Source organism: Parasteatoda tepidariorum, chromosome 4 (genome assembly GCF_982258835.1).
Source record: "Parasteatoda tepidariorum strain Cologne lab strain chromosome 4, Ptep-v5.0, whole genome shotgun sequence".
NCBI lineage: Eukaryota > Metazoa > Arthropoda > Arachnida > Araneae > Theridiidae > Parasteatoda > Parasteatoda tepidariorum.
The window spans coordinates 74,170,276-74,194,297 of NC_141758.1; the positions used below are offsets into that span (position 1 = coordinate 74,170,276).

General features: G+C 27.7%; 2 protein-coding genes across 3 annotated transcripts in view; one reads left to right on the top strand and one right to left on the bottom strand.

Moving 5' to 3' along the window:
- The window catches only part of Abcd3 (ATP binding cassette subfamily D member Pmp70), a 31,537-nt gene extending 27,511 nt beyond the window's left edge, over positions 1–4,026 (bottom strand). The window contains exons 1-4 of the mRNA XM_016075282.3: positions 3,734–4,026; positions 1,966–2,002; positions 1,178–1,224; positions 749–800 (exon numbers count right to left, since the gene is read on the bottom strand). Of these exons, the coding sequence (XP_015930768.1) occupies positions 749–800; positions 1,178–1,224; positions 1,966–2,002; positions 3,734–3,843 (246 nt within the window). The 5' untranslated portion in view covers positions 3,844–4,026. The remainder of the gene's footprint in view (positions 1–748; positions 801–1,177; positions 1,225–1,965; positions 2,003–3,733) is intronic.
- A 187-nt stretch (positions 4,027–4,213) lies between these two features.
- Positions 4,214–22,525, top strand: LOC107457185 (protein arginine methyltransferase NDUFAF7, mitochondrial). 2 transcript variants are annotated; one of them, XM_016075285.3, is made up of 10 exons: positions 4,214–4,516; positions 5,982–6,109; positions 7,751–7,831; positions 9,726–9,836; positions 12,108–12,368; positions 13,014–13,118; positions 14,615–14,758; positions 16,969–17,074; positions 19,708–19,775; positions 22,343–22,525. In XM_016075285.3, exons 1-10 carry the CDS (start codon positions 4,435–4,437, stop codon positions 22,502–22,504), a joined length of 1,248 nt encoding a protein of 415 aa, XP_015930771.1. In that variant the 5' UTR covers positions 4,214–4,434; the 3' UTR covers positions 22,505–22,525. The 2 variants fall into 2 exon arrangements, with proteins under 2 accessions (XP_015930771.1, XP_071038528.1); XM_071182427.1 differs by lacking the exon at positions 4,214–4,516 and adding an exon at positions 4,682–4,704.
- Positions 22,526–24,022: the final 1,497 nt, after the last annotated feature.

The following is a 24,022-nucleotide window of genomic DNA, read 5'->3' on the forward strand; positions in this document are numbered from 1 at the left end:
AACGGTTCAAAAGTTATCGAGTTTCTTAAGAAGCTCAATAATTATCATCTTATAACTTATTCTTGTTAAGTAGAATATCATAGTTGTAGTAAATGGACATATTATTTAAATTAAGTTTTAAGTCAAAATTAGCATTTAAGTATTGGTAATACAATTGTTAACATTGGCTAGAATATTAGAAAGTTGTTTGTAGACATTAATAAAAATGCCTAAAAGTTTAGCATTTGCTAACCTAAGCTATCACTAAACCTTTTAGCTAAAAAGCTACTTGGTCTTGCAGAGCAATGATTCTCTATTGAATAACATGAACACATATTTGTTAGTTATGGTATCACTGTCACAAATAATATAACATTAATTCAGAGTTCAGAATAGACTATTACATAAAAATTATACTATTTGCGTATTTAATTTTGCACAAAAAGCCTATAGGCATATATTTAATGAATAAAAAGAATTGTACATATACATACTTTTTAATACATCGAAAATATGATATAAAAACTTAGCTAAAAGAAGAAAAATTGCTTTTCTCAAAGTAGTTAGGGAGAAAATTAAAGCATTAACATTTTTAAAGAAACTTTTATTTTTAAACACAATTAATAAATTTTTCAAAAGCACTTTTTATCATGTACTTATTTTAAAGTGTACAACTAATAAAAATACTTTTTGTAATGAACATTTTTAAAAAAGGATCTGCAAGAAACAAGTAAACAAGATCAAGTTAATTGAATTAGTGAGTATTTACCTCCCAGCTAAAAACACCAGGTAAAATAATTTTCAAAACTGCTTTCAGCTGCCTAAAATACATAAAAGTACAAGCAAATTTATTAAACATACTTCAAATAAATTTTCCAAATGAGTACTTATGATCTAATAATTTTAATTGGACCACAGACCACATTTTATTTTGTTGCAGTATTCTGAGTTAAGCAATATTTATGAGAATCACAAATGAGCCTACCCATGAATTCACAAATAACATATATGACGGATTATCTGCGAATTTACAGCATAATTAAAATTATAACATATAAATAATGTTTAAATTGTACAGCAATACATAACATTAGCATTTCATAAAGGTACAGTAGAATGTTCAAATGTTTCGTTAAGTTAAAAGCAACATACTAATAAAAAGTTGAAGCAAATCATAAAACCTAATTTGATTTTCTACCTAAAAAATTTCGCATCAACTTGGACTTTTTCTTTCTTTTCTTCTTTCTGTGAAAAAATAAAATTCTTAATATGTTTAGTAGAAATATGTAAGAACAATAAACTACTAAACTTTTTTTTAAAAAAATGAACTAATCTAAAATTTTAAGATCTAAATCTAAAACTTAAGAATGCTAACAATTTAGTACCTAAATGCTTACTTGTTGCATATTTTCTACAAAAAGGTGCCAGTAGTGTTAAACTTTTTTTTATTTTTTTTTTAAACGTTTGAGTTTAATATAGTCTTTTGTTGTCAAATATTTATATAGGGTGACAGGGAACAAATGATGGAAATAGACTGACCAAGTCAATAGATGCTGCCAAGTGAAACTAACACAAACTATAATTATCCCAATATACAGGTGATCTGTAATCACTGCATATAATAAATATTTTTAGACTTCTGCAAAATTATGTAAAAAAAGCATGCACATTAAGAATAACAGATTAATATTTTAGCAATGAAAACACAAAAAAAGCTTTCAAAATCTAATAAATTACTATTGAGGAAAGAGAGCCTGAAAAAATTCAAATTCGTTTGATATCTAAAGAAGAGTTGAAAAGCAATTATTAGAAACACCACTAAATTTCATCTGACAATTAATCACATTTTGATGTCCTTTTATTTTAAATAGAGCTCATTGCCTTTTGTTTATATTTCAGTTGCGAAGTATTTATGTTTTAAAATGTTAAGTTAATTTGTAAGAATTGGAATAAAATAAAAAAAGAAAAAATTAAAAGAGAACTTACCTGAGCATAGGCACAAGCCACTTCATCAACATCAGCTCTGTATCAAAGGAAATATATAAATATAAGTAGCAGAAAATGACACTAGTATGTTGGTTTTTATAATTACATTTTTTTTTTTTTTTTTTATAATTATGACTTTATAAAGTCTTTGATTTGCTTAATATTTCCAGAGATAATCTGAAATAAGCAAAACTGTCATTCAGATATGTGTAATATGCATGAACACTGTTTGTGAAAAGTTATAATTAGCATGAAAAATTTTATAGCACAGTGAAACCTCTTGGGGCGACTGCTCTCTGTTCGACAGTAAAATGGCCGTTAATGGAGGTTGGTCATTCTTAGGGATTACCTTTGTTGACTATTGAGGGTACATGGTTTTTTGCAAACGATTTTAATTTTAGGTAGTGTCAGTTTCTTGATACAGAAATGTCACTTGTGTTGACGTCATGAAAATCGGATCAATGATCCCTACAGATATAATTATGCATAAAAACAAATTTACCAATTATGAATGATAGAACTATTTTAAATAAATAAACAATTAAGTTTTTTGTTTCAGTTAGCATTTAATTTTATACCATAAAAATCAGTTTTAAAAAATGAGAAGAGGTTTGTTTGTTTATAATTTAAGGGTGAAGAATCCGAATCCATCATAAAAAAGATATGCTTCTTAAGAGAAAGTACATTTTTGTGTCTGCTTCTATAGCTTAAAACCATGTGTGTACAAATTTAAAAGCTCATGTAATTAATTTTTGCAACTCAAAAGCTTTTATTTTATTTAACTATAAAAATCAAACCAAAAATCAACCAAATGAAATAATCATCTTAAAATGTTTTCATATATCCCTTTATACAATTAAATAAATGCATATATAAATCAACTTTGCCTCATCCTTATCATGGTTCTGAATAAAACTATGATAACTTCTTTGCGAACATCTCAATACATATATTTAAAATATAAGCTTTAATAATGAATAGATTATCAATGGAATAAATTGGTTAAGGAATACATTATCAAAAATAAGAAAACATCTATTAGAAAATAAAACAAATTTCATAGTTTAAATTTTTTTTAGTTAAAAATTTTTTTTCTATCATTCTTATGACTTTAAAACTGATTGATAATCAAACTAGATGATTCTATATATTAATGAAATTAGCTTATTCTCAAAATCCTAAACTGTAGTTCAGGATTTTGAGCTCTTTGTCTATGGGAAAAAAATTCCAGTTCAAAAATAATAATAGGATTATAAAATAAACTGATAGATATAAATGATATAAAGAAAAAATTGAATCAAAGTTACACAAAATTGTATTCAAGTATGTATAATATTTGATGTGCTTTTGTATTGCTTGTTAAGATATTTCTAAAGATTAATCAACCTGTTATATGTTTAAAAGTGTGGAAATTAGTATTCAAGCAAGACAGTTGATACTGTAATGATGTTTATAGTTAGTTTGAATCACTGCTTAATCTACAATGAATACCTATTGAAGCATCAGAATCGATGAATCATTGCTGACTGATGCAGCAATAGCAGCTGAGTTACAAGTGGTTACTATATTAAACACGGCATCTATGAAAATTCACTTTTCTTTGATGCTTTTTTCTCTTTTTAGGATAAGAGGCATTTCACTGATAATAATTACCAATCGCTATTCAAATATTTGATAGCATTAAAAATTTATATTTCATTAAACACTTATTAACAACAATGATCAAATATAAAGATTATAATTTATATGTTATTGAATAATAACAAACTTTTGTTGTCTTCTTTTTAAGCGAATTGAAGAGACCCAATAAACTAGCCCAACTGATGCAGCAATAGCAGCTGAGTTACGAGCGGCTACTTTACTAAACACGGGTGCCATTTTTTGAAATTGTAAAAATGATTATTATCCAATAATATACACTTGTTACATGACCTGCATAAGTTGAACTGACAGTCACGATGACACAAGGATAACTACAGCTTTAAATACAAATCTTTCCTTGACGATATTAGTTTTGCTTCTTTTTTATTTCCGATCATCAAAACAAGCAGAAAGAAGTTCACGATGGTTACAGTTGAACTATATTTTATGCAATATATCATAAGAAAACTTTCCGAAAATTAATTATTTGTGTGATAAAACTCAAAATTTGAGTGATTAGTAATTTTAAATCGTTAATAAAATAACTAAAAAAGATTTATAAATAACATTAACTATTCGTCTGTTGTAACTTTAACTTTCATTGCTTAGTACAGAGAAATTTGTAAACAAACAATCTCTTGAAAACAATTTCCAGTGATCGATTCGACCCTTTTTGATTAAATAATCCTGATCACAATGAAAATTTATTAATTTCTTATTAAAAAAAATTAAGATATATGATGATTTTAAGAGTTTATATTACTATTAACATTTTTAACGCTCACTATATTCATTTTTGAAAGAATTTAACACTTTCTCGTTGAAGTTATGTTAAGTAAAACCTTGTTTTATTCTTTAAATATTTTTTGCAATGGTAGAAGACGTTTCAGGTATCCAGCATTCATAAGAGGTATATTAATTTTCATGGTTTAGTTAAAATTGATCGGACACATAGAGTAATTATCTTAAACTGTGCATATGGCATTATTTATTTGGAAAAGAGATTTATTCACGTTCTGTATCTATCTTATTTAATTATAGAAAATTGCAATTTAAATCTTTTATGTAATTGCGGTACTTGAAAAAATTGTATTAAAAGTAAATATTATTTAAATCTATAATTATATTTGCTAAAAAATTACTATGGGGTTCCCTTTGTATTATAGCAAATTTTTATGTTCTTGCAGAAAAACAGGGTGTTAACAAGTGAGATTTTCTAATAATAAAAAATCGCTCTAGGAATATTTTATTAGGGAATATTTTAATATAGGGAATAAGTAAAGGGAATATTTTATATATAGTAAAATAGTACACCCAATACAAGGGTATACTATTCTACACTTTAACCCACTGTTTATATTGCCAGTTGTGTGTTAATTTAGCTTTCTTTTCATTACAAATTGTATGTGTGCTGTTGCTATTCTTATTACATATAAGTTCTAAGTTAATCTTTTTTCTCTACGTAAATATCTTTTTATAGGTAACAAAACTTTTATTTACACATTTGTTTTCTTTTTATAAGCAGAAAACAAATAAATGAGTTGTGTAAAGAATTGATGTAGCATATCTTTTAATTTAAAAGATCATTAAAGTAAAGAGATTATGAAGTGCTGTGAGAAGCTGTACTTTAAAGATATATCCTCATTAGGAAAATATCAATCTTGATACGACTGTCAAATTAATCATCAAGTTTTTGTGACTTCTAGGCAGTGGCCCACAAGAAATTGAAATAAGATCTAAAAAAGAAAAAAACATCTTAGGGGTCCAACTCGGCTTGTAATTATTGCTGGCACTATGAAAATATTCCATTTTCATTAATAAATGAACTGAGTCATTTTTGTATGTAATTTACATGTTTATAACTTATGCAATAATTATAAGACAATATTGTTGTAATTATAAATGAATGAGGGAATTTCATTAATGAATGGACTGAGTCATTTTTGTATGTAATTTACATGTTTATGACTTATACAATAATCATAAGACAGTATTGTTGTGATTAATATTAATGAGGGAACAAAAATGTTTTTATTTTTAAGCTGGGGGGAAATGGGCTGAAGGAAATCTGTATTAATAGTGAAAGTACAATAATAGAATATATTAATAATAGATGTTTAATATCACAGTATCTCTAAAGGTTGGTAGAAAAAACTGTCAATAACAATATGAAGCTGCCAACTGAAAGGGAAAAAAAATCTTTCTGAAAAAATTGGCTGCTGCATCTATTTTAACAAAAGGAAATATAATGACATATTTGAAGAAAATATATACATTTATTTTCATTTTCAAGTACTACTTAGGTATTTCATTATGCTTCTTTTTATTTTGTTTGCATATTAAACACATTTTTTTCTTAATTTTTTTTTTCATAGCTCAGAATTTTTGTAACAGCAGCCAGAACAACAGAAAATTATTTGATTACTTGAGTATGAAAATAGAAGCAACAGGGCCAATGACTGTAGCAGATTACATGAAAGAAGTTTTAATTTCTCCTGTCTCAGTAAGTAGTTGTTTTCTCTGTAATTAAAACTGCCTTATTATTTATTATGCTTATTTTGCATGCTAAGAAATGTGTAGTTTTTAATTAAAGTATTTATACATACTGGTTTTGTTATGCTCAAAATGAAAAAAATTCATTACTGGGCTAGTTGTGTAAAAAATGTTTTTCTATTTGTTAGGTATCAAAAATGTATGCCTACGCATTTATCCCTCTCACATCACTGTCAGAGAATCAAAGATTATTACTTGAAGAACTTTGAAAGCTTTCTCATGAGCTATTTTTCATTGTTTACTGCTATTACAACAGCCACATTAATTTTCTTCATGTATATAGTTTATTTTTTTAATTTTGTTTTAATAAACGTATGAACAAAAAGAAACAGTCCACTTCATAATATATATAAGGCACGCTTTTCATGCAGTAGCCTTTCTTATACTTGGAATAAATTTTTAAAAAATGTATAATGGCTTGCTTAGAGATGGCTATCAGTTTTATCCTTTGAGATTAATTTTTAATCATCGTAGTTTTTTAAATCTTTTTTTTAAAACTAGTTTCTTGTATGCCATTATGGCCTGACCATTATAGCTTGAGTATAGATAGGTAAGTTGTCCTCAGTTGTAATTAAATTATATTCCAACTGTGACCAATTCAAGCTACAAAAACTATATAATTCTACCAACTGTTACTGAAATTTAAGTCTTTATCAGCGATAAGTACTTTATATTTTAAGTTGTCAATATTTAAAATTTAATTACATTTATAAAAACTTGTGTTAGAAAAATAAAATCTGATTGTCTTCTGATGTTCAATTAAAAATAAACATGATGTCAGGCAATACAACAACTAAGATGGACTTTGTATTTAACCTTAGAACAGCAAACAAATGACTATTATAAAAATAGCAACATATTAATTATTTTCAAATTTTTGAAAAAGATGTAAGTGTTTGATTATGGAATGATTTCTAAAAAATATGTACCCATGAAAATAGTTGTTAAAGTCTTACAGGTCTATGATTTCTTTTGCCCATGGCAAAGTGGATATTTGATATCTTTATCACTGAAACAGCTATACTCTGTATCTATGCTTAACATTATTTAAATATTTTCTATTTTTATCTACAACGGCACTTCCTTCAATAGGTCTGCATTCAAAAGACTCTAATTTCAAGTAAAGAGAATCTTTTACCCTTTAAATTTGTTATCACTTATCACTTGATTCTTTATTTATTCCAATTCTTTCAATCTAATTGTTTTGTAGAGTCAGCATTTTTTAACATAAGAGGGCAAAGGAAATCATAGACCTGAAAGACTTCGACAACAATTTTCATGGGTCTATAATTTTTTAGAAATCATTCCATAATCAAACACTTAATTTTTTTTCAAAAATTTGAAAATAATATGTTGTTATTTCTATTCATTTGTTTGCTGTTCCAAAGTTAAATACAAAGTCCATCTTTGTTGTTGTATTGCTGACTTCATGTCAATGATAAGTTGCATAAATTAAGGATACAAGAATTTTTTCAGAATTTCTTCTTCACTTTATATTTCTAGTTTGAATAAATTTTTCTCATTAGAAAAAGTGTATTGCCTATGTATATTTTTTCCCTATTAAAATTAATTTGTTTTGAATCTTTAACAGGGCTATTATATGAAAAGGGATGTTTTTGGAAGCAAAGGAGATTTCATTACTTCACCTGAAATTTCTCAAATATTTGGTGAAGTAAGTATTAAAAAATATTTTAATTCATGATATTGCTTCGTATATTTAATTTGGATAGCTATGGTTATTTCCTAGATTTCAAATTTATCAACTGGGATTTTTTTTCATGATAAAGATATATGATTTTGGAGATTTTACAATATTTTAGGATTAAAGTTATTTAACTATAGACCAGTGACAAAAATAGAAATATTTTTTACACATTTTCTTAAAGTTTAGCATTTAATTTCAGCCAATTTTGTTATATTTTTTTCTATATTTTACATGCATCACACTAAGTACAAAATTTTTTATCCTCTTGTCTTCTAGTAGCAGTAAAATAAAAAAAATAAAAATTCTATTTTTTATTAATATCCTTTTCTCAAGTATTTTATTTAAATAATTCATTAATGTCATGAATAGTGATTTGGCCAAATACCGAATATTCGGCAGCCGAATAGCAACTTTTTTTAAAAAAAAAATCATATATAAATATTATTTTTTATATGGAAATAAGTTTAGTCATTATTGAAAAAAAAATCAAAAATGACCAGCATTATAGGTATGGGGTAAATTAAAAAACCTTTAATGGAAATGTTTGAGATAAAAATAATTAGATATTAAGATAATTAGAAATATTTAAGATAAAAAATACTGACTAACAGCTATTAAAAAAAATTAATAAAGTTGTAAAGTTTAAAAAAAAGAAACTGAAAAAAATCCTTTTAATTCTTAATACAAAATTTTAATGCTAAAAAAAGTATTTTCTAGAAAAAAAATTCAAAACACATTAAAAAATAGGTCTAGCATTGCAGAAAAGGAGTAGAAATTAGTAAATAGGAAATGCTTTTAAAAATACAGTGCTATTATAAAAATGCCTATAAAAACAAAGGTTATATACAAAAGCAAAACAGAAAAAATAAAAATCGATCTTAATTTTTAAAAGAAAATTTTAAAGCTAAGCATTTCAGTTTTTGAGTTACTTTACTTTCAAGAAAGAAAGTGAAGATTAAAGTCTAATAGAAACCCTCTTAATTGTCACGTCATACTAAATATGTCCATAAAAACATACGTTTTTTGAAAAAGAAAAAACTAGACAAAAAACAAATCGTAAATCGTTCTTAATTTTTAAACGAAATATTTAATGTTAAAAATGTTGTAGATTTACAGTTATCCCTCCATTTTTATCCCTTGTTAGTGCAAAGTTTGATCTTTTGTGATCTTGTTTTAATGCTTAAATTGTTCTCACAATAAATTGGATACAAAATTAAAGCTTAATAAACAGTGGGATTGTTCTCATCTAAGCCTGCTAGATGAGAACAATTTTATTATAGGCCTATTAGGGGATCGACAATGTGGCCCTATAGGTTACTATGTAAATATACAGGGTTATTCATAATTCTCTCCGGGGTTTCGAAGCGTTATAGTAAAAAAAAAGAAGGCGAATATGAAAAAAAGAAACATATTAAATTATTCCGAAACTATTCAAGTTTTACTTACATACATTACAGGTGTTCTATGTGTGATCCCTTGGTCACACGGCATACATCAATGCGATAGTCCAGTTCCTGCCATACTCTACTCAACATGGTACTGTCTATCTTATTGATAGCACGTGTTATCCTTTCGCGCGGCATATAAAACTCGAATACTTTCGGAATAATTTCATATGTTCTTTTTTGCCATATTTGTCTTCGTATTTTTACTATAACGCTTTGAAACTCCGGAGGGAATTATGAATAACCCTGTATATAGTGTGTTGGATAGCGTTAAAATGAAGAAATCCATCTTTTGTTGCACCATAACTATAAATAAGCAGCTTAAAATTCATGTTATTAATTTATTTATCTTATAAAATATTAGTATTTTAAAATAAATACTTAACATTTTAATAATTTTATTTTATTTATTTTAGCTCATTGGTGTGTGGTTTTATAATGAATGGTACAAGATTGGAAAACCACAACCTTTACAGCTCATTGAATTTGGTCCAGGTCGGGGCACACTGACTGATGATGTTCTCAGAGTAAATAATCTCATTGGAGTGTAATTATAATTGTGTATATTCATTTTTTAAACTTTCAAAGCTAAGGCCATTTAAACCCAATGTTAGTTTCTAGTTTATTTCCTTGTTTCCTTTTCTTTTTATTTTATCTCACTTGGATATTGACTTCAATTTTTAAAAATCTTCTGTTATTGATGTTTTTACTGTTAATAATCTAGTTGGAATGTAATTATAACTGTACACTACCTATTATAAATTTTTTTTTCTTATTGAAAAGTTTAGTGCTAAGTGTTTTTAAATGCTTAAAGGGATATTTTCTAAGTAAAAGTTATTTCAGTGTAATTATAATGTTTATTGTGTGAAGATTTGATTAGTAGGTCAAATATTATATCTTGGCATTTAACATTGTTGTTCTCCTTTGAAAAAATATTTTTCTTAATGTAGTTATTAAATAAATAAAAATGTCCATGAAGAAAATAAGATATTGTACATTTCAATATTTTAAAATGCACTATAAAGTATAATGATAACTATATGACACTAGTTTTGTTTAGAATTCTGAAGGCATTCCCATGGAGTCTTTAGTCATTCTGAAAAATATTTATTTTACCTAGGAATTAGTTTGTATAATTATAATTATTATTTTGTATTATTCTTTAACCGAAGTCCAGCATCACTGGCTGCGGTCAGTGTGCAGGTGGAGGACCACTTGGATCAGTCTGCGAGGGGTCCGAGGGTGTATGGTATTGGTCCTCGTCAAACTGTTCAACCGTAAAGTGTTCGACTCCAAATGCAGTTCGTCGGGTTATTGCAGTAGGTGTACCATCCCCTCTGCAGCAGATCAAAATTGTGATGGCATGTCTTCGATTCATCATCAGTGATGTTTCGCAGATCATTGTCAATACCCCACTGTGCAGCTCTAGTGTGACATAAAATGAACTACAACAACAAACATTATTTAATACAAAGAACAAATATCTCTAGCTTTAATTTTCAAATGTTGGCAGCTTTTTTTAAATTATTAAATAACTAAGAATAAGGATATATTTTTTCTTTAACTATCAAATTGTAAACTAATCACATATACATTAGAAAAATTAATTGAAGTTCACTAATTATACAAAACTGATTCAATAATAATGCTTTCTTTAGTTTAGTAGGATGACGAAAAGAAAATATTTCTAAATGTGGTTTTAAAAATTAAAAAATTCAATTTTAGTTTGGATAAATAAGACAAAGATAACAATTACAAAATAGACAAATACGACAAATGTAACAATATTAATAATTATGTTTTATAATAATTATTCATTTTTGCAACCCTTACATGGTAAAGCTTTTCTGTTAACACTAATGATTATGTGGTGTCCCCATTAGATGCCATTTAACTATTTATGTTAACAAAAGAGCTTCATTCAATAATTACATTTTAATAATTATGTTCTAGTGCTTCCTTTTTATTATTTTGAAAAATTTTAATACATACAGTGAATAATAAAGTTGAATAGGCAGACAACAAAATAAAAAGTTTTTTCTCTTAAATTGAGAAGTGGGGTTCATTTTAGAACCCAATGAAAACAAAGCTCAGAATTCGAACATACTTTTTGAGCTCTGTTATTTCCCTAAAAAAAAATTGGTTACTAGCATTTATTAGGAAGGACAGCGATTAAAAAAAGGAATAATAAATAAAGGAATAATTTGTAAGGAATAATAAATAGAAATTTGAAAAAGGAGTTTATGATAATGATCTTTACTTGGATAAGTACTGTTGTAGGAATGCTTTACTTTACTTGTGTAGTTTAGTTCCCCAACTTCTAGAAGAAAATGTGGTATGTTATGTGATATAAAAATATAATAAAGTATTACAAATGGAATTGGGAAAAAGCCGTAAAAAGCTAGAAAAAGAATATAATAATTTTCAAATAATCAAATTTAGGTCATTTGCGTATTAACATAATGTTCTTACATAAAATTATGAGAATCATATATTTTATTAGCAAATTAATCTCTTTTTCCTTTTTTTTGTTTTTGAACAATATTGACTTTTAAGAAAAAGAGCAAAAAACATTTTGAATGAGAAACAATCAGGGAGGTAGGTAAGTAGAGCTCCCTTGTAGAAAGAAATCTATGATTTTTACATTTTTTTTATGAAAATATATTTAACTCTTTTTTGTCTTTATAATGTGAATGCTTCAATTAATAATATTTTTTTTGTTGACTGATTGAGGTTCCTGCTGAAATTTGTTGAAATTATTTTGTACTAAAATTAAAAGAATGTGTGTTTTGTTATAGGTTTTCACCCGGCTGACTACTTCAAATGTTAGTTTGAGTGTTCATTTTATTGAGGCTAGTCCATATCTTTGTAATGTTCAAAGATCAAAGCTTTGTCCAAACGTAGAAGTCTCAGAAGAGGATGGTCTTCATAACAAAACTTTGGAAACAAAGTATAAAGTACCCTTGACATGGCATCATCACTTAGAAAGTGTTCCGGAAGGATTTTCATTGTTTTTAGCTCATGAGTTCTTTGATGCTCTCCCTATACATAAATTTCAGGTACTTTGGTCTTTATATATTTTTATATACATTTAATTTGGAATGGTCTTGGCCTGTAACAGGCTGTAGTGCCTTGAAAGAAGAAGATATTTAATTCATCAGTTTATATTTTTATAATCATCAGGGTCGTCATTTCATCCAGGGCAAACCTGTTTCTTGTATGTTGGAAGAAACTGGATTGAACAGAAGAAACTAAAAAAGACCAATTCAAATGTTTAGGAGAATTATAATAATACTTTGAATTTAAACAAATTAAATTTATAGTACCAGTAAATTCCAAGTTTTTCACTTCTAATTAAAAAGAAACTATTTTTATATAGAATTTTAAAAATTTTTTGAATTGTTGCTTTTCAGTTTTCACTTTTTTAACAGTGATTCATTCATTAGCTTAAAAATTAATATTTAATCTTATTAATGCCTATTTAAACTAGATTGCAATTGTAAACTATTTAGAACTGTTTTAATATTTGATATTGCTTTGGAAAGAGTTTCTTTTTTTCCTTCCAATCGGATGTGAAGAAGCCTGTTTCTTCCTAGGCGGTATTTTCAATGTTTTTTCTTCTTTTTCTTTCCCTGTTTTAGAAATTTACAATTTCTGATAATCTTAAATTTCACCTTTTAAAATAGTTCTAATTTTTTTACTAGAAAACAGAAAATGGTTGGCGAGAAATCTTAATAGATGTAAAGGAAGGAGAATTTCAATATGTGATGTCACGCATGGAGACTCCTGCTTCCAAACTTTTGATTTCTGTAAGCCTTGTTTATATTCTATAAATTAGTTTATTCAATGTAGGCATTTTTAAAAGTTATTTATGTATTTAAGACATATAGCAAAATTAAAGGCCACCACTGCCCGAAGGGTGACTAAATCTAACAAATGGTGGTAAAAAAATATGTGCTAATCTCTTATTTTCAGATTGATGCTCTAGATTGCACCTTCAGATTGTTTATATTCATCCAATATACAACGCATGTGCATTTTAATATAATTTTGTTTCAATAGATATGGAATTTTTATGAATTATCTTGTAACATTCTAAAAATTACTTTTTCCACTTGTTTCTGAAAATTTTTATTCAGTTTAGGAATGAATCTTGTAATATTTATTGTATTTTTAAAAAAACTTCAAAGAAAATAACGTTATTAATATCAACAGTTTTTCTTTATCATTTAAAACGTTAAATTTGTGAAAAAGGGACCACATGTTTTAAAATGTGGTCATTGTTAAAAATGCTATTTCTATTGGCTATTGCTAGCTATTGGCCAGCAGCAAAATTTCCTGATTTTGCCCTATAATTTAACATATGAAGTTAGAAGTTTTTCCTCCCTTTTTAAGAAAATATTTTTTTTTTTTTGGCCTTGTATTTTGATATAAAATGAAACACATAAATCAGTTTTATTTTGTGATCAGATTTTCACCTAATAAGATGCTATCTTATTAATCTGAGAATCTAAATCTAATATGCTATTTAATTTTTGAGATATTTTAAATAACAAAAAAATATTTTTGTACGAATAAACATACAATTGTTTTTGTAAAATTTGTTTGTAAATGTTTGTAAAATTTGTTTGTAAATGTTTGTAAAATTTTGTCTGTAAAATTTTTGAATTACCAAGTGCATGTAGGATAAAATATTCATAAAGGACCACATTTTTGCAGAATTTTTTTTTCCACCTAGTTATCAAGGATGTAAGGCAATAGAACAAAAATGTAAGATCTTTAGGATTTATTATTGCCTTATGTGACAAAAACATATACAAAGATTAATGCATATTTTAAAATATGTTGTTATCAAATTACATTTTTATATTGTTTATGATCTCAAGAACAAAATCTAGTTTCCTTTTAATCTGCTTACTCTGTATTTTTATGTAATTACAATAGTTACCTGTTTCACAAAATTCTTTTTCATCTGCTTGGAATATTGGTTATATCATCTCAAAAAACTGGTAAAAATTATAGTCAAATTTTGGGAACAGTTCTTAGAAATTCTCTTACCACTTAAATATATTCAATTGGCATTAATATATTTGTACCTGTAGATAAATATCTTATAAACAGAGTTATATCAGTTTAAAAGATTATTGACAAGTTAAAAAAAGAAAGCTATTTTTAATACTTTGTAATTGATTCTTCTGTTCTCAGGTAATTGAAAAAAAATGTTTTGTTTTGGGATTGTGGAAGTAATTTTTAAGTAATTATTGATTAATAATTAACATAATATTCTGTCATAATTAAATTATAGGAAAATGAAGAAAGAGATCACATGGAAATTTCTCCAGATTCTGGTATTCTGTTAGACAGGATTCTAAAAAGAATGGAAGAAGATGGGGGAATAACTTTAATTATTGATTATGGTCACGAAGGAACAAAAACTGATACATTTAGGGTAAGTTACTATTTTAATAATTTTATTCCTTATTAAAGTTTTGATAAAAAGCATTATTAATTCACAAATGAAACTTTAAAAAAAATCTTAGTTTGTTGATGAATAATTTTCTGTTTCATATTTTTTTGAGTTCTTCAGGAATTTTAAAATAAGTCAAAGTTTCTAAGTTAAAATTGGTTCATCAAGTTCTATTTCATGGTATCTACTTCATTTGAAGTTGTAAAATGTTGCGAATAAAGTGGGATTCAATAGCGAAAATTAACTGTTAAATTATAAAAAGATAAACTTTTCACATATTGCCTGCTCAATTTGCTATTTTAATAATAATTATTTTTTTTCAAGTTTAAGGACCATTTTCTGTTATTCCTTACACTGATCTTTTTATTCCTAATATAATAGAATATTAGTAATAATAATCAAATAAGACAGTTATTGAATTATTTTTGTTTCCTAAACAATTGTATTGAACAGAGACAGGGTGCTTAGCGTTTTTAAAAAGTGCTTAAAGCTGCTTATTTTCGTTTTTTTAAAAGCCCTTAAAGGTGCGTTTTTCATTGGGTGTTTTTAAAAAGTGCTTAATTTTCCCTTTCTCAAAATGAGATTTTTGTTTTACTATGTTGATTTTCGCCTCGAATTATGCAAAAAGACACAGTTCATATTGTTCTATTCAATATTTTCACAATTAATTCAACCCCAATCTATTTCGACTTGTTGTCAGTCCGTAGCGTATGAAAGCGCCATTCCTTTTACATGATTAAAAATTTCATGATTTTTGACAATTGCTAAAAACAATACCAAAAGTTTTTTTTTTTGACATGACGGTTAAAACAAGATAAAACCGTTAATTGTCAAACACTTTCCAATCCTGCCTAATTATGATTTTTTTTTAAAGTGCTTAAAAGGTGCTTATTTTTTGTTAAATAATTTGGCTACGCACCCTGAGAGAGAAATTTTTTTTTCTTTAGTCATGAATTTAGTTCTCTTTTTTGAATAAAGAAAAGAAAGAGAAAATAATTTTCTGTTTTGTTTCACATGTTTTATATTTGCCAAACCTTACTATGTTAAGGAGAATTTGTCAATGTATGCAATGCCTAGGTAAAGTAAATAATAATTTTCATGTATAACACCATATTAAATATAGAAGTTAATAATATTCTTGTGATAGCATTTGATAATTCTTAACTATGTAATGATTCATTTCATAAATATTGCAGCTTTCCAAATTTGCCAGTAAGGTACTCATAAAGAGATAGAAAAGCAGATTTAAATCACCAAAAAAAAAAAAAAAAAAAAAAAAAAAAAAAAAAAAATTGAATAAAAAATCTTTTTTTTTTTAGTTTTGAAGTTGAATATTTTTAAAATTCCTTTTATTATGTATTTGTTTAAAAATAATAATACTTAAGTGTTCCATTTATAAACTTGGCTAATTAAGGAAATATTTTTTGAGTTACTATTTTAGTACGATGCCCAGAGAATTAACTTTGCAGTTGTCATGATTAAGCTAAATCTTATCATTAAAAACTTTTTAATTAAAGGTGATAATTCTTCTAATTTATTATTCTAACTTAAAAAAATATTTTATGCATAAATTTTTTTTTTACATCAGTGCTATAAATTCAATTGTATCCTATCCCTATTATCTCCTATATATTGCTGTCAGAAAGTTCAGGCTCTCTTACTTTGTAGGATATGTCCTACGTATCGTGTAATAATATTAAACATATAACAGTTTTATTCCTTACAATAAATGTTGTGTTCTTTGTTTTAAATAATTAAAAAAGCTGCAAAGAATTCTTTTTTTATAAATATAAAATAAGTAATATAAACGAGCAAAGGTTTTGTTTTCAGTAGAAATAAATACTAATAAAACAAGTGAAAGTTAATATTTTAATTGAGTTATAAAAATAGATGTTATAGAAATGAATCTGTAAACTACAATTTTAAAAAAGAATTTTCAGAGTCTTATGAAATATACATAAACAATTTAATAAGAATCTGAGGAAAATACAAAACTTTTTGTGTTTTGAAGAAGGTGCCAAGAGTAAATTTTGTTCTTGAGCCCATGAAACCATTGTCAGGCTTTTTAAATGAATTGCTTTAAATGATGATACTAAAAAGTGTTGAATGTATTAGTATTATTTTTAACTTTCATTTTTTTTATATATAAATTTTTATTTAGGTAATTTATAATGTTTTTTTTTTTCATTCAGAGTTTTAAAAATCACAAACTGCATGATCCATTGAAGTGTTCTGGAGAAGCAGATTTGACTGCTGATGTGGATTTTGCATTTTTAACTGAACATGCTTGTGAAAAAGGTGAGATAATAATGTCTTAAAATATTCTATTTCAAAATAAGCAAAATGGTGAAAATATTCTATCCATTGTAGCAAAAAACATATTATGGTTATTATGAGAAAATAATTCAGTATAAATGTAAAATAAAATTTTTTTCATTAGTTCTGAAAGAAAGAAATCAGAAATAATTCGTATTCAATATGCATGATGAATGTCATTCATAATTTGAACTAAACTGCTGTTTGTAGAAAATGCAACACCATGAAGGAATCATCAGAATCAAATGAAATTCGCAGCAAATGTCAATTATAGGATATTATGCAAATTAATAAAGTTTCAGAGCCATCGCGCGTGCGTGGCGCGCGCAGCGCCCTCTGAATTGATGCTGAAAGCGTATAAATAAAGTGCTGTAGCGGGACGTTGAAAATAGTCTATGATTATTTGTTAGTGGCAAACGTTTAGTGAGACCTGAGTATGCCTCCACGACGGAAGAATAAGAAATTCAAGCAACTTACGGAGTTTGAACGAGGGAGGATAATCGGCCTTCGAGAAGGAGGATTTTCCTATCGCGCAATAGCAGCTCGTATGCAGCGGAACAGTTCCACAGTGATGCGAGTTTGGAAGCAGTGGACCGACGAGCACCGAACAACTCGAAAAACAGGCACTGGACGACAGAAGGTGACGTCAGAGCGCGATGATCGACACCTGCTCCGCATGGCGGTGAATGATCGCACAGCTTCCTCCAGGCAGCTGGCAGCACATTGGTCTACTGCTACAGGTGTACAATTGTCGGCTTCGTCAATTCGTCGTCGTCTGCTGCGCCGTGGATTGCGTGCAAGGGTGCCATTATACAGGATTCCCCTCACGGCGGATCATCGACGGCTGCGTCGGCAGTGGGCTCTTGAGCACAGAGACTGGCGAGCTGATTGGCACCAAGTTGTCTTTTCAGATGAATCACGCTTCAATTTGTGGACCCATGATGGCCGTGTTCGTGTTAGACGTTATGCCGGTCAACGCTGCCTTCCTGAGTGTATTATTGAACGACATAGTGGTCGAACACCCGGAGTTATGGTCTGGGGTGCGATTTCGTATCATGGACGATCCAATTTGATACGAATTGAGGGTAATCTCAATAGCAACAGATACGTCCGTGAAGTGCTACAGCCCGAAGTCGTTCCTTTCCTTCAAGGCATCCCTGGAGCTATCTTTCAGCAGGATAATGCACGCCCACATGTTGCGCGGACTGTTAGAGACTTCTGTTCAGCACAACGCATGCAACTTCTTCCTTGGCTTGCTTATTCGCTGGATATGTCGCCTATTGAGCACGTGTGGGATATGGTTGGTCGGCGTCTCACTCGTGATCCGCGTCCTGCAGTTTCCAAAGACGAACTTTGGTTGCGCATACAAGCGATATGGAATTCTCTTCCTCAAGCAGATATTCAACATCTGTTTGACTCCATGCCACGTCGTATAGCAGCACTTATTGCAGCGCGTGGTGGCTGCACCAAATACTGATTTCGGACGCTTAATTTGTTTCTTTTGTTTTGAAAATTTCATCATTTATTTGTATCAGTACAAGTCGTTTCTGCATTAAATTTCATTTGATTCTGATGATTCTTTCATGGTGTTGCATTTTCTACAAACAGCAGTTTACATGTATGAACTACAATGTGTTAATTGAAGTGTTAATGTGGATTCATATCCATTCATATTTAATAGAAATTTAGATATTGTTATTATTTTTGTAGCATTTAGAAAAGATTCATTTCCATTTTCAATTTTATTTATTTTATTATCTTATCAATTATATATTATCTCTTCTTAATTCTGATAGTAAATATTTGTATGTGTGATAGATTAGTTTAAAATTCTTTTTCTCGAAATTAGACTTCAAAGAATTGAATTATGTAAAATTCATAACTTTTTAGAGTTAAGGATGAAAAGCTGATATTAGTCACTTCTAAGTTATGCTTATTATTGTAAATAAATTTTTTAAATCTAATAAATATTAAGAGTCTCTATATTTTTCAAAATTTCTTTATGAATTTTTTAAACTCCTAATTTTTTTAGTATCTATCTATATGAGTCTATCATTTTTTCAGATTTTAAGAAAAACAATATATTTATTTAAAAATTTGATTTTAACACTCTTACAAAGCTTCTCTTGTCTTCCATATTTCTATTTCATATAACACATTTTTTTAAATTTATATTTTAGTTAATATAGTGGTTCCATTGTAGAATAGTTTATATTTAAACTTTTAATATTTTTTGTATCTATCTGTATGAGTCTGTCATTTTTTAGGATTTTAAGAAAAATTATTTATTTTAAAATTAGATCGTAACACTGTTAAAAAGCTTCTCTTTAACTTCCATATTTTTATTTTTATCACATATTTTTTGCATTTATATTTTAGTGAAAATAGTAGCTCCATTATATGATGGTTTATATTTAAACTCTTAATTCTTTTAGTATCTATCTGTATTAGTCTATCATTTTTTAAGATTTTAAGAAAAACAATTTATTTATTTAAAAATTAGATCATAACACTCTTAAAATCTTCTCTTATCTCCCATATTTTCATTTTATTTAAATATTTAAAGTCCATATATAAATATTTAAAATCTGCTTACATTCTCCTTTTTTTTGCAGCTGTTGTATATGGTCCTGTAAAACAAGCAGATTTTCTCCACAATATGGGTATAGAAATTCGATTAAAGGTACAAATATCTCTATGATTAATTGTGACAAACACTTTTCTTATTCACAGTGTTACATATTGTAAGAAGTACTAGAAAATTAGTTAGCTTAAGGAAACGCTATACATTGGGTTCTTCTTGGAAAATTCTCTTTCGACTACAATACTATAAAATTTAAACTGTAGAAAAAAATTAGTTATGATAAATAAAGAATAAACTATAAAGTTTTAAATGCTGAAATTTTTTTTTTCAAAACAGCAAATTGGTAACAAATTATGGTAAGATTAGCTGCTGTTATAGAGAAGGTAAGTAATATTTTGCATGAAAAAGGTTTCAGCATTCGAAACTTAATAGTTTTCTCTTAGTTTAACTCAGCCCCCTTTTCTCTGTATTTTAAATTACTGATGAAGGCGAAGTCGTCTTAATAGGTTTCTTCCATAGCATAGCGTCTTCTTAAAGTTTTATTTTCAATATCAGCCTTTTAATCTATTTTTGTTATTAATAATTTGTAAATGACCCATTTTTTTGCACTTATTATTATTAATTTTTTTTTTTTTTGCATTATAACATGATTTGTATTATACAGTCAAACCCCGCTATAGTGAACTCCCGGATATAGTGAGCGAAATGTTCGGTCCCGTGCCTTGCCACATATAATGTTATTTTTTGTGGATATAGTGAACCAAAAAAGTGAAGAAGTTGGATATAATGAACTTGTTTCTGTCTTCGACTGATTTTCTTCTTTATTTTTTTGGAATAATTTTGAAATTTCTACTTCAAAATAAATGCATATACCAATGTTTAAAACCATCTATAGATTGGAATGTAGCGATAAGCATTTTGTCTTGTTTGCTTCTTTTATTTCACTTTCCAATCCTTAAACAAACCCTGGCAGATGATGCACCTGTAAGGTGTCAGTGGGATCAATATGCATTCTCCATTGATGATAAAATGGGCATAATCTGAAAAATTGAAAATGGATGCAATCAAGTTGATATTTGCAGGGAATATAAACTATTATATTAGAATATAAACTGCAGTTTGTAACATATAGAAAAATAGGTAATTAATAATTTCTGCCCATGAAAAAAATTTAGATAGCAGAAAAAATATGAGAAAAGCAGATCACAAGGATGTTAAAGAAGCATTACTGAAGTGGTTCACCATTCGAAGAAGCTGCAATATTCCAATATCTGGACAAATGTCGATGAATTTTCTAAGCGATTTTATGAAAATACTTTTATGTTCTCGAATGGCTGGTTAGACAGGTTTAAAAAGCGGAATAACATAAATTCCGGAAAAATTATTTGAGAGTCAGGAAGTGTTTCCATATCTGATGTTGAGGATTGCCCATCAGCTAAATATTACTAATTTTTTTTTTGCACGCAAGACGAAGAGTAATGAAAAATAACACATTTTTTGCTACTACATAATATTTTTCAGTCATTTATTTGAATAATGTGCAATAAAAGGGAGGAGTTAGGGAACCATTGGTTAAATTACCTGCTTAACGGATATAGTGAACTCCCGGTTATAGTGACGGCAAAATTTCAGTCCCTTGAAGGTTCACTATAGCGGAGTTTGACTGTATATATATATATGTTACCGTCGTTGAACAAACGACCCAATTTAGGTCTTATGGCTACTAATGTTCAACTCGGTTCCCTTGTAATTTTAAATCCAATTCAGAAGACAAAAGAACTCCTGGATCAAGTAGTGGGAGTCGTTTGTCTTCATGGAGGATTTTCTGATGGAACTACAGCACATTTGCGTTACATGGAGAAAAAAAAACAGAAAAACCTTCCTCGGTTAGCCTAACGGCAAGGGCTAGCAGAACTACCTCTGAGGATATTTTACGTCAGCACTGTGGTCGGGTGCAGAATTCGAATTGACTTGCTATCGCTGGGATCAAACCCGGAAAACCTCATTGGGAGGCGAGGACTCTATCCCCTGAGCCACCATAATTTGTATTAATAGTGTTCCAGGAATGATGTGGTAAAAGATGAGCTGTGTTTGAATTTTTTTTCATTTAATACTAAGCCACATACTCAAATTGATTGGGATAGAGTATTTTTGGTAAAACAACTATTTTTAATAAGATATTTCTGAGAATTGTGCTGTTTTCTAATGGAAAAGTTGAAAGTGTTTATTTTTAAACTATATGAAAGAAAAGTTCATTGTAAGAATACAACCCAATGAAACAGTGTGGTTTCTCATTATGTTTCCCTAAACCCATCATATATACAAAACATTTTTGTGTAAAAATATGTATGTTATGCTAAAATTCTTAACTAGCAATTAAAATAAAAACTCAATTTGGAGTAGATGGAGTCATTGATTGTTTTTACAACATAATAAATTGTATATCAACTAATCATAACACTTCGCAGCAAGTAATTATACTCACATTATTAATATTTATTTGATAATCGATTGCAATTAATAATTAAAGTCCATTTATGAAAAATCACACTGTCTTATTTATAATGAACAGAGTAAGAAATTATAACAATGTTCATAAATTTATCTTAATCAATCAACTCTATTAATTGAAAATAATTACTAATGTCTGTATTTATTCATTTTAGAAATTAATAGAAAATGCCTCTAATGAAACTGTAAAGTCCTTAAAGTCTGGATATGAAATGCTCACCATGCCAGATCAAATGGGTGAACGATTCAAGTTTCTTGCCTTATATCCTTTAGTCTTGAAAGAATTTCTTTGTAAACATCCCCCACCTGGATTTTGATAATAAATATTTTTAAGTATATTTGCTTGTTTTTGCCCATTTTCATTTGTTTGAATTAAAAATCATGATTCTTTTAAACAGGTCTAGAAAACATTTCATTTCTGAAACTACTTGTTTAAAGCATTACTATTTAGTTGTTATTTAATAATAAAAATAACGAAACATGGAATTAAATGTATAATTTATAACAAAGCGACCATCTTAAATTAAAAGGTTTTGTTATTTTTTATATATTTTTTTCACTAATGTTATTAAAATATATATATACCAATAGTATGTATTGTCAATTGTACCTCAGTTCTTGGTTATCTTCGAAATTTTATTCTATTAGTGTCAAGGATCACAACTTTCTTCCACCGTGGAAAAAATTGCCTCAAAAGGAATTGGTTTCTTCCAACTCTTTTGTAAAAGGAGCATCAAACATTAAGACAGTTTTTTTTAATAGTTTATAATTACAATTTATTTTAGTAGCATTAATTAATTTTCCAGGTATTTAATAAATGAAAACTAAAAACCAGAAATTAAAGAATATTCTTAAGTCTCTTCTTTTAGGGCTTTTTATATCCAAATTTCATTAAAAATCAATCTGTAGTGCGAAAAATTAAAAAAAAGAATACTTTTAATAATTTTTGATTTTATGATAGAATCTTTACGTTCCAAGATTCAAATTCAAAGGTTCAAGAGGGTGACCTCAAATATGCTAATTAATTAGTGCAGACGATTTTTCGAGTTACGGAATCAGACATAAAAACGTACTTTTCCTGAATTCGGATTTCTGACCCTCAAAATATAGTGGGTGGCCGCAATCTGGGAAATATGGACCCAAAAGTTTGGACTCCTTATTGTTAATTTTACTTTTTTGCGTATTTCACCATGTTTCGAGAACTTTTTAAACGAATTTTAAAATTTTTTGCACACAAATATTAATTCGTTTATCCAAAGATAATTCCATGCAAAATATAATTTTCTGTAAATATTTATTATTTTCTTTAACAATAGTAAAAAACTCATTGAGTTTTATGGTGTACAGTTTTCTATATCATTTAAAAAAATGCAATTTTAAATAGCAAAATACAAAATTTGAGCGTAGTCGGTAGAATAGTTTCTGAGAAATTTTATTTTAAAAAAGTCGTATTTTTATAGATTCGATTTCTCATAAACTATTCGACCACTCAAATTTTGCCATTTAAAATTACTTTCTTTAAAACCTTCTAAAACAATTCCACCTTACAATTCAAAATTTTTTCGAACCATTTATAAAGTGAAGTAACAAATAGTTACTAAAAGTTATATTTTGCGTGGAATTTCCGTTCGTTAAAAGAATTTTATAATTGTGTGCACAAAATTTTCAATTCGCTAAAAAAGTTCTCGAGATATGGTGAAATACGAAAATGTAAAATTAACATTAAGGGGTCCAACCTTTGGACCGCTCTTATGATCAAACTATGCGACCATATTTCTTAGGTTGCGACTACATTTTGAAAATCAGAAAGACGAATCCTTTGAAATAAGGATGTG